This window comes from Hetaerina americana, unplaced genomic scaffold (genome assembly GCF_022747635.1).
Source record: "Hetaerina americana unplaced genomic scaffold, ioHetAmer1.1.p SCAF_4, whole genome shotgun sequence".
Lineage (NCBI taxonomy): Eukaryota > Metazoa > Arthropoda > Insecta > Odonata > Calopterygidae > Hetaerina > Hetaerina americana.
This window is the reverse complement of record NW_027286985.1, coordinates 55,209,882-55,222,120: the sequence shown is the minus strand read 5'-3', so window position 1 is coordinate 55,222,120 and position 12,239 is coordinate 55,209,882. Positions and strand designations below refer to the sequence as shown.

Sequence of the window (12,239 nt, the reverse complement as noted above, 5' to 3'; positions counted from 1 at the left end):
ATAAGAGACAATAAATGGCACATTTTTTTACCTTGAAAACCTGTGATAATGTTAGTAAAAAATGGTGCATAACCTAACTTCCTAGCTTTAACACACATTATGTGCTCTTAGTTAATTTATTTCAAAGGGATTTTTTTTACTGAAACATTTTAAATGTTGGATTCAATTGGCTAGGTACTGCCTTGATTATAACCAGTAATGATTATCAAGATAATGGAGGAAGAAAACTTTTTATAAAATTTTCTCTTGTGAAGATTTGACACTGGGCTCAAAGAGTCCAGTTGTGCATTGTCCATTGTGAAATGAGATTCTTTATGTATAATGACTGAACAAATAACCAAAGAAGACAAGAATCCATCAAAAGACACAAACAGGGACTAATCAATGTGCTTCTATAATTACGAGGGATAGACAAAAAAAATAATATATTCGGAGTATGTTCAATTGATGCATTATTGTTAGTGCTTAACATAAAATTCTAAAATATGAGAAACTGTAAATGGAGTGTTTAAATACAATGAGCCGCAAAAGAATTGTTCACTATTAAGGATGTTTGCATGGAAAAAAAATTCAAATTCCTATATGTCTTAATGTACTTTCAAATGTTACTAAAATTTCTTATTAACAACAGAAGTCTCTCAAAATTTTCAACAGACCCCATCATTTGACCTTTTTTTATGCCTTCTTTTTATCTTAATTTTTCTGATTCTTTATTATTAAATATCTTCTACTCTTGCATTATATCCTTTTCTTTTCCAAGTTCTTTAAAATTAGATAGATAATGTGAATATTCCCTTGGTGCCAAAGATTCTTCTTCATAATTGGTATCAGGTGATGATGGTTACCTAAGACTTGTTTCATTTTAAATTGGCATTTGATGAACAGTGAGACATGGATGCATTATCTTATGCTAAAACCATTAAGAAATTAACTGAAAAGCATCTCATTATATTTGTATTACATGTCAAATGCAAAATTCAAAAACTACCTTAATCAATTAAGATAATGAATGGGCATTGCAGTGTAAAAAAAATATTGGCATTGAACCAGTCTCAATATATTCATTTGTCAAATACCAATTGGCCACCAAGTATTCAAGTAAACCATTATGGGTAGGTAAGGAGTGAAGTCAATTCCTCCTCTCCAGTCTTTCCCTGCATTCATATGTCACAGGCCTTGGTTATTCTCAATACTGGTATTTTATACATTATTATTATTATCATAATGTAAGATGCTATATTTTACACAATACCTGTGAGTTTCTTGAGTGCTTAAACGCATCCTCCACCTCCGAGGTTGTCTCATATAATTAGTTATATGTCAGAACAATTTAATTTGGATTTCACTAACATTTTAATATCAAGAGATACTGTCACAATAAGAGTTATATCAAAGAGATACCTGGGGTAAAAACGATATCAGCACACCTGCCTAAAAGTAATGTCTACTTGATATCTTTCTCCTGGGCGGAAGGGGCATTGGCATAACTGTCTAAATAAAAGTAAATAATCTTTCTCTGATGTCAACATATCAGCAGAGCTGACTGATAATGATGCGGAACAACTGGGGAATACACTACCAAGTTGTATTCAAATTTGAATCACTAATACGTATTCTCAAAATATAAGATGTAGCCAGCTTGTCAAAGGGTTCTATTAAACATGTACTTTTGGACCCTTAGATGATGACATTTCAATCAAACACTAAGGCCACACTTTATGGTATCCCATTAGACTGAACTTTAAGCTGGGCATAAGTGTAAATATTATTCACATCTACTTAACCATCTACACAGCAGATAAAGTGCTCAAAGGCCCTGCGTAGTGATGCTGAGATATAAGAAGGAATGCTCCCAAAACCACAAAGCTTCCACATTGCAATGAATTGGAACCCAGTATGGCTTCAGAAAAAGAAAACTATGGAAGACTTTGAAGGAAAAGTTATAAATAAAGAAACTACGGGCAACTAACTCAAAAAGATAAATGAAGCAAGAAACATAACTTGCTCTGAGGACCGAGCAAGCACAGCTCTTGAGAAATATAGAAATCCAAAGTAACCAAAATTATGCTGAATTACGTACTGTAGATCTGAACCAGGATTTTGGATGAAAAGTGTTCTCCCATCTATTATGATTTAAATGGAAAGACACGATATTTCATAATATTTAAAATTATATTTTTAATTTAATCTCAACTTCCACTACCCTGGTAATACTGGCTCCTATAAGGACTGAAACAATCAATACCTATACTTCCTATGAATCATGTGCAATAGAAACAATATCTTTGGAGACTCTTCAGGACAAAATTTTCTATCTTATTCTGATGTTACCAAAATTAAGAGTTATATAAAAAAAATATTAGGTGTACCAGTGCTATCAGCATAACTGCCTAAATTTGATGTCAATTCTATGTCTTTCCCCAGTGTAAAAGCATATTTGCGCAACTGTCAAAACTGCAAAAAAGTACTATCTCTCAAGAATTCATAATTCCATATGTTTACAGAACTCATAACAGAAGATAAGGTCACGTGATGAAATCCAGTGTATCCTCTTTAACTTTTAAAGAATCAGAAGAAACAATTTTTAATTCATTACCTGATGTAACTCTAATTTCCATCAACTACTTGCACACACCTCCACTCTTGAAATCATAGCTTTCCATGTGAGTGAATTATGTGAATATCATCACATTAACATTCCTGTAAATGTATATAATATTTTCAAAAGCATTTTGGATTAACCAGATATTTTCCTTCTCCAAAGAATGGTTCATTCATGTTTCCTTTCTTTAACACATTTATTTCAAGGATGTGGAAATATATTTATTGTTAATTACCTGGGATTGTATTCTGCAGTATTTGCAGAAGTTCCTGCCATCCAATGAATAAAATTACATTGTCTGGTTTATCAACATTTGAGGGATATACTTGTAATGCATAGCTTTTTGCCATATTCCGCAGTTCATTTGAACCCAGTTGAGGGAAAGGTTTAGTGGTACACATTATAATTGTTCATAAGAATGTATTATGACCTATTTCCATTATTAATACTCTTGTAGCATTTAGTCGGAGTTTTAAATCTTTGCCACATTTTCTGAAAGTAAAATGCACATACAGATTAAGTATATGAGCAAGGGATTCATTGCTTAAAGAAGTGCTATCATAGGATCACATCACATGATCCAAGAACTGGACAACCATTATGATTTAATTGCAATACCTACTGCTAAACTGATCAAGTCCTTCAAAATATTTACCATGACTTTTCTGAATTTTTATATGCTCAACAAAATTCTTTAGGTTATTAGAGCCAGCTGTTTCTGGGAATCCTACTTCTCGACGGATCATGACCATATGTTGAGGAGGGCACAACAGGATGTTAGGACTGGCCATCATGTCATATCTCCAGGCTACGTATAAGGATTAGTGTATCATTATTCAAATAATTAATATTGTGGATACATATATGAGGAAACATTACTGTAATAATATTTTAATAATAATTTTTGATGTACATACTCTACACAAAATTGAACCAATCATGACTTAGCAAATTCACACCAATTGCAGGTAACTAACCACACCACCATCCTCCTTTTGGCAATACCTGAACAATGCAACTGGATATAGAAACTATATTGCATTCATTAAAGATATGAAAAATTACAATTCTAACTGAATAAATTAAGCAACACAACATACCTACACATTCTCGCAATGACAAGTCTTGATTCTTTCAATCAGGTATTCCTTACACTCCTCCCATGGTAATATATATTTTTCAATCTTTTGATTAAAAATATGTACTCCTTTCCCTTGAAATTGAGCAAAAGTCTAACTCTTTTACAACAAGGAAAAGATGAGAGCCTTCAGAACAATATACAAATAAAAAAATAATCTATCACATTTTCTCTCCCGACGTTCCATTCATTGTTCATGATTCTACATGTAGTCCTCATGCTAGCCTAGCTGCGGATTGCATAAAACCTTGGTGCACACCACTGCTCCATTCATGAAAGCCCTCGGCATATGGGATAGAGGAAGATTTTTTTGGAGCCATAGGAAGATGATAATGAGCAAGGGACATCCAGAAAGTGACTCCCATCCAAGTTAACAGGATTCTTCGGCAACATCAGCCAAAATTTTCAAAGTGATGAATGAAATAAGGAAGTCGACGTCCTTTGTTCACTTCTCCACAAGCTGACATGATGCTCTTGGTGAGTGGTCTGGGACCACAACTAAATACTCCAATTTTGCTGACCTAGAATCAAAATCAGTAATATAAATTTACAATCTTATTTGTTGTACTTTTTCACTGAAAATATCAAGTCAGTATACACAAATATATCAAATTCTAGTAAGTTATTTAATTATTTCAGCGAATACTGTGCAATTTAGTTCCCATTTCCTTATTAGCATGAATAGATTGCAGTATAACTCAATAGGGCACTCAAATAGATAGGAAGAAAATTATATTTTTCAATGAGATTAATGAAAAGAACCTGGTAGAAACTTCATATATAATCATATGTTCCCAGCATTTCACAGCATTGCATTTGAATGAATAAGAGAAATGTCATGTCATACTGCAAAGAAGTTTGATTAAAGACAAATTTATGCTACCAAACATCATTTTCTCAATGAGTGAACTTCTCCACGCTGTAGAATTCACATTTCATAACAAAGATTAAGGGAAAAATCAAAAACATAGCCAACTGGCAAATTATTTCTTACTGCCTTACTTAGGAGCTATGAATTAAGGACTGTTTCGCTAAAAAAGCTGTCTATAGGTAAATATCAGTTGAAAATGATCCATTAAGCCCTGCAACTATCAATGGAGAACCAGCTTTGACATCGAGTCCAAATCATTCAAAGGAGTTCATTAAGCCCAGGTACATTTGAAATTAGCTAAGTATCAATTTACAACAAAAATTATAGACTACAAAAGATCATAGGGAGTGATGTTGAAACTTCAGGGGAAAAGGTATGTAATGTGTTTAAGGCCCACCACCTATGCATATAAGTATGCTGCAAAATTGCAAGTACCCTGAAGTATATCTACTATTATGATATTTTCTTTCCTAACAAATGAACTACTCTTGCTCCCATATTTTATTTCTGGTACAACTAAAACTCCATGTCAATTGGTTGATAATGAAAAGGCCTCCTTGCTTCATATTAAGGTAAGTATGCATGTCATCCAGAGTGACGCCATGTCACTGCAAAACCAGGACGACTTCAGGCACTACTACCAAGGGGAAAACTGTTCATATGCTTATGAGATGTCACATCCAAACCATGCTTCATGAGCTGCTTCTAGCTATTATGCCTGAGTTGGGGATTTACACTACCAAGAGAAGATTCTATTTATCCACAAATGGAGGCAGAAAGTTCTTATGAATAAGAATTAGTTTTTTCAGGTGTTATAAATAACAGCAAGCAGTAACATTATCCATTGGACTATGGACCCAGTAAGTTCCCATCGCAGAGAGAGGAGAGGGGAGTTTGAGCACAGATATGTCAATCAGCTGAAGCCCTGGTTGGCCAGATTTAAAGGAGCACTGCTCCCTCTCTTGCTGCCACTCACTATAATTCTGCTACACCCACTAAACTACTATAATTTTACAGAAAGAATTATCTGGGAAGCCTGAGTTGAATATAGAAGTTCCTTCTCTGCTGCCACAAGCTGCAGAGGTTAACTCTTAACCACCAGTTGAAGTTGTTTCTGTAGCTCAACCAAGCGCTAATATGCATGAACTAATTATAGGACTTCAGGTATGGCAAAGAGACAGCCTGATTATGTAAATGATCATCAACTTACTAGCTATTTAGACTCTGCTGGACTTATTTCGATAATTATAGAAAACCATACCCTTGTATTCATTAAACCTTCAAAATGTGCTCCAGTTAACAACATGATTTTAAGAACTGCAGGTACTTTGAAGAAAATGGTCATTATGTGATCTGATCTTATATTTTTGTGTGTTTGTGTGGAGAATTCTGGTAAAAACCCCTAAATTCATTGATATCTCAATGTAGACAGTCTCCTCAAAAAATATCTACTTCCCAATACACTGCCATGTGATGTGAGATAGCAAAATCAGTTGAAAAGTGGTGCCTAAATACTTCAGAGCAGGGAAAACCCTAATTATATATGTGAATTGATATGCAAAATATGTACTCATGTATTTTCGCAGCAAAAGATATTTTTTCATAAAAGGATTTATGAAATAGTTAGCATGAAATTTTAAATGAGTAATATATTCTTCATTGAGAGAGAAAAATTATATATTTTAATTTTAAACATATCAGCCATCCAACCACTATAAGGTAATATTCAAATGAAAACATGTAATCCATACTCTAGTAATGGATGTCCCACTTTTCCTTAATACCAAAATAATTCAAAATGATAATGCAGTACTAGCAATGCCTTTTCGATTGCCATGATGTGTGTAACACATCTAAAAGCCTACCCCTTAAGCAGGCACAGCTTTCAAAGTAGTTGCAATAATTCAACCTGATACCACTTGATAGAAGTTGATATTTTTTTATCAATTGGATAGTCTCCTTTCCTAAATGGAGGTACTAATTCAATTTAAATCATGATTTTGAGAGCTCCAACAATACATGAGGCAACTATGCATCTTCCAGTTCCATGGGTTTTAGTTTTATGCAAACAAATTACAGAATTTGACCTACTTCCTTCAATATCTGATTATAGCAGGGATAGACACATCAAGTAAGATAGTAAATATTAAAGTCTGAATCTATGACTATTTTCAGTCAAAAGTCAAAACAGATGTCTCAGTATTATAGTATTTCAGCATCTTTTTTTCTCTTAATTGTTCTCATGTTCCATCTATCAAGTATGGGTTTGAGATACCAGCCTCTAAGAGCCCCTTAAAAGCCACAAAAACATAGGTTGATTTGGAGCAGATAATTTGGAATTTCTTAATTACCCCTGCGTGGAGCAACCCACATTACACATATGTCGGGAATTTTTTTTTAGGCATTGAGAATATTTATACTATACATTTTTGACTCATAATTTTACTTGAAGTTATTATGACTTCAATTCGCAATATATTTTGTTAATTAACACTCCCAAACTGTTATTTCAACAAAAAATAAGTCCAAACTAGTTGATAACATACGATCGTACATGCAACCTTAATGAATTCCTACTAACAAAAACTTCAATCATCCTAACTAAGAGAATTATTCAAGTGAAAAAAGCCCTTAATTGCCGTAAATAATTTTTTTTAACCACAAAAGACATCAAAAACCAAAAAGCATGTATCTGATCAATTGATAATTGAATAACCCAACATTACATGTGTCTTGCCCATCAGGCTTACATGATTAATATGAACAATGATAATAGTGATATTTATACTTACATAGCTATGTTTCTTTTGAACGAATTTCAAAAAGGATGACATATCTGGCCTTCCAAAATGATTAATAGCCTTAAGACCAGTGAACATACTCATCTTGGACAGTCGTTGGAAATGATTTTCACAGATGTACTGAAAATGAAAAGATTATGAGAAAAACTTGATATCCAACAACAATAAAATATTAAATATAATTAAAAAAGAGGAACTAAAGACTTAAGATACAAAAAAGTGAGGTAGAAAGCAGATGCTTATTGAAAACCAGACAATTTTTCATGTCTGTAAGCTAGTATGTAATAATGGTTTTCATTTGTGTTATTATCATGATCACATGCTAAAAGGGGAAATGTATATTTACAGAATGACACATGTATAAGCTATGGAAAGATTCATAATTGAACATAAAATCTTATTCATAATCATCTTAATTGATGATACATGCTGACTCCATGCATAAAGAGTTTACAATTAAAATACATTTCTAAAGAATTCATAGATAAGCAGATTAAATATACAAAGTCAGTCATTTGTATTTTAATTATACAGAAATGTATGAGGACAAACAAAAATATATTAACAAGGGGCCATTTCTGGGACTTTTCGTGTTTGAAGTGATTAATAAATTTATTATTTTTAGGTGCATTATAACACCATTCATTTTCAGCCATAGATAAATTAAATTTAAAAATTTTTATTATGAAAATTTGGTCCAACCACCAGAGCAACCTGCAGCATGACTCAAAAAGCCCAAACAGGAATGCATTATCAGGAATTATTAGATTAATAATAACTAGCTAAAATTTCACCACGTCATCTATGCCAAAATTTCTACTCTTAATTAATCAGAGTAAATACAGACCCAAACTTACCAACATGGTAGTACGCAAATCAAACTTGTGAAAAAACTGGGTAATAAATATATGTATCTCTAGGACATTGGTAACATCCTTCTTCTCAACATCTCTTAGAACTTCTATGAACCACTCAAAATGTCGATGTGAAGGGCAGATCCAAAGAAAATAGACCTTCTTGCAAGCAACACCCGAGTAACGATTGGTAGATGTTCCGAAAACAAGGTCATTAAGAATGGAAGCATAAGGGGTGACCCCTATGCCACCTCCCACCATCACAGCAACTTCAAATTTATACCAATCTTGATTTCCACCACCAAAGGGCCCTTCAAGACGAATCTGTAACAAATATTAAACACATTAAACTCAATGAAATCATAAGCATGATAAAACTAACAATTCCACCACTAGATATGAATGTAGGCAGTTCGGATTTTCAATGTACCATAGATCAACATCAAAAACTACGAGTTTAATTATAGGTCCTAGTGGAGTACCCATGCTGTGCACTCTATTCACAAATATTTGCACATAATTAGCTGAATATTAATCATCAGTTAATAATTCACTAAATTTTACTCAGAGTTTTTTTCTCAAATTAACTGCTTATCCCTAATGTTACAAATGACCCAAGCTGTCGGTCACCACCCTTAATAACTACTACTATTACTAGAAGTCAAAAAAAGATATTGGGCAATACTCATTGCTTACCTTTGGGTGGTCTTGTTCAGGGTTATAATTGCAAGGATCAAAGTAATTCCTTAGCTTCCAAGTCCAAGGACCTTGAGCCTTGATATGGCACGACAAGAAGTTTTCATGAGGAGCAGAAGTTAATGTAAAGGAATGGAATTCTTGGTCTCGAAGAGCTGTGCAGCTGAGACGTACCCACTGCCCAGATAGATATTTAAAATTGGGAGGCCGGTAGAATTTCACTTTGAGAACATCAGATGGTAGAAGCTCTGTTTCATTTATATCCAGCTCCATGTACTTTGTGCGAAGTGATACAATCTAAAAGAGAGAAATATTTGGACCAATTTACATATGATTTCAACATTTAACAATATACACTGAGCTTTTAATTCTAAGACCAATGCATTTCATTGCCATTTTTCTTATTCAGTGACTGTTTTTGATTTTCTATGACTGCAAAAAGAATTAAATGGTAATCAAAATGGAAAAGAAGACTAAAAAGAACTCAAATTTAACTTGGATGACTTTCACATTAGTATTTCACACTCATCATAGATTGAAAAATGATATGCACTTGGCATACTCTAATGACAGATTCTTCACAAGGTAAATAAGTAAAGTGCATGGCAAAGAAAATTATCATTGTGAAATATTTTAATAGACCTTTCAAGATTAGCTGGAAATGCAAGTATGAAGCTGATTAGGTTGGGTACATTGGTGGATGATAAAGATAAAATTAGTCAGTGAGCCAAGGGATTACAGCCATTGTTGATAAAACTGAAGATTCAAGATATTATAGGGAAGGAGAAGATGTTTGAGGAAATTCAAAGGAAGCAGAAAATGTAGTTAAAGGAGCTACTGAGAGGATGTGATATCCTGAATGCTCTCATTGAAGTGAAAGTAGGATATGCTGAGGAGGGGAAGAAAAAATTACTTATAAGGATCCAATTACTTAAATCTTTTAAAAAAATAATGTGCAATTTTAATGTAACAAACAGGTCTACTAACCTTGTCTAAGGCATAAATTACTCCAGGTCCAATGAAAAACAGCCAAAATCTGGGAGCTCCAGTAAGTCTGGCTAAACCGTGAATCAAACTGAGCACATACAAGGCAACATAGAGACTGTGAGTCATCCAGAAAAATTTATAAGCCTTCTTACGTATAATGGGATGAGCAAACACAAATATGATGCACATGATTGTAAACAGCAACACGCCTGTTATGCCTGTAAAAATTAAAAAAAAATGTTACTTCAAAAATATTTCTGCAATGGAAAAATTCTGTTCCCTCATAAAGAATCAAATCTTAAGAAAAATGAGGCTTCCAATCAATCCATCCATTACCCTAAAAACACAAAATAATACAGTAATAGAACCAATTTTAATACTTTTTAAGAGTTGATCATATGCCCGCAGTGCCTCGGTAAATCTGTTGCATTATTATGAAACCTTTAATATTACCATATTTACTACAAATTACTACCTTGATCAAAAAGTTCCCGGAATAACCACCGTGTGGCGCTCCCATCGTTCCGATTTGAGTTCTGTTTTTTTTTGTTAAATTGGTACATCTGTTGTTGATATTCCCTTTAAATCTTAGTGTCATAACTTGACATTTGCAAAAGTTACGTAGCCAAGAGTACATCTATCTCTGTGTGTGTTGGCGATTTTTTACAATTTCAGAAATGGATTTAAATTTGCAACAACGAACTTGTATTAAATTTTGCGTAAAAAACGGATTTAGTGGCGCACGGACGTTGGAAATGTTGGAAAAGTGTTTCGGCAACGATTCTCTAAAAAAAACGGTCGTTTACCAGTGGCACGAGCGGTTCAGAAGTGGTCGTGAGTCAATCGAAGATGATGAACGCAGTGGCAGACCATCGACATCGAAAGTCGGTGAAAAAATTGATAAAGTAAAAGAAATGTTGGTCAATAACCGCAAATTAACCATCAGAGAAATAGCGGAGGACTTGAACATTGCCTATGGATCCGCCCAAGACATTGTGGTTAATGATTTGGGTTTCCGTCGTGTAGCAGCAAAGTTGGTGCCAAAAGACCTCAATTTCATGCAAAAAAGAGACCGTGTTGACGTCGCAAAAGACATGATTTGCGAGGCTGAATCCGATCCCACATTCATCAAAAGGATCATTACTGGAGACGAGACGTGGGTTTATGAGTACGACACGCAATCCAGACATCAGGCAAGTGAATGGCGTTCACCAAATGAGCCGAGACCAAAAAAACCACGTCGTTTTCAGTCAAAAAAGAAGGCAATGCTGACGGTTTTCATGGATTACAACGGTGTAGTGCATCATGAATTTTTGCCAGAAGGCCAGACAGTAAACAAAGAGTATTATTTGGGCGTTATGAGACGTTTGCGTGAAGCAATTCGCCGAAAGAGACCAGAAATGTGGGCAGAAAACTCGTGGATTTTGCACCATGATAACGCACCGTCGCACAGTGCTATCATTATTCGTAATTTTTTGACGAAAAATGCAACAAATACCATCCAACAGCCACCGAATTCACCTGATTTGGCTCCCTGTGACTTCTTTCTGTTCAATCGAGTTAAAAAACCATTACGGGGAACGCGTTTTAGCAGCCGAGAGGAAGTAATGGAAAAATCGCAGGAAGCACTGATGGACATACCGAAAACCGAATATAAAAAATGTTTCGAGGATTGGATCAAGCGCTGGCATAAGTGTGTTGCAGTCGATGGGGATTACTTTGAAGGGGACAAAATAGATTTAGATGAATAAACTTGTATTTTTAATTTTCTGAATAAATTCCGGGAAATTTTTGATCAAGGTAGTATACAACTAAACACCAGGTGATTCAATGAGGAAATAATTAAAATAGTCCCTTCCATCCAAAAGTGAAACCAATTGAGGGAATGATATTCAACTATGAGACAATGCCATTTTTAGGAATATTTTCTTTATGCATGAATATGGATTTCACAGTATCACTGGAATTCATTTAATTAATTTTGCAATGTACATGCAATGGCTTACTCTGGTATTAGTATAACTTAAAATGGTGGAAACTAACTATCCCATTGTGCTAATTCCACATTTGAATGGCTTCTATTCCTCGATAGTCCTTTATTCTTCCTCATTATACAAATGTGACAATACAGTTAGGTTTAAATGAGTCCCTCTTTTATTTTAGATGAAAAACTTAGAAATGTTCAGCAGAAAGTACCTAATGCATAATTATTAAATTCATGCATTTTTGGTTCAAGCTCTGTTTCGTTTTGGTTCTAGTCTAGTCCAGCAGTTATAAAAAAGGTCTTATA

At 34.1% G+C, this 12,239-nt stretch overlaps 1 protein-coding gene across 1 annotated transcript in view; it reads right to left on the bottom strand.

The window, feature by feature from the left end:
* Positions 1-3,487: 3,487 nt before the first annotated feature.
* Positions 3,488-12,239, bottom strand: part of Duox (dual oxidase) — a 251,019-nt gene continuing 242,267 nt past the window's right edge. Inside the window, exons 13-17 of the mRNA XM_071589948.1 lie at positions 9,950-10,167; positions 8,963-9,259; positions 8,270-8,590; positions 7,404-7,532; positions 3,488-4,261 (exon numbers count right to left, since the gene is read on the bottom strand). Coding sequence (XP_071446049.1) covers positions 4,133-4,261; positions 7,404-7,532; positions 8,270-8,590; positions 8,963-9,259; positions 9,950-10,167 — 1,094 coding nt within the window. The 3' untranslated portion in view covers positions 3,488-4,132. The remainder of the gene's footprint in view (positions 4,262-7,403; positions 7,533-8,269; positions 8,591-8,962; positions 9,260-9,949; positions 10,168-12,239) is intronic.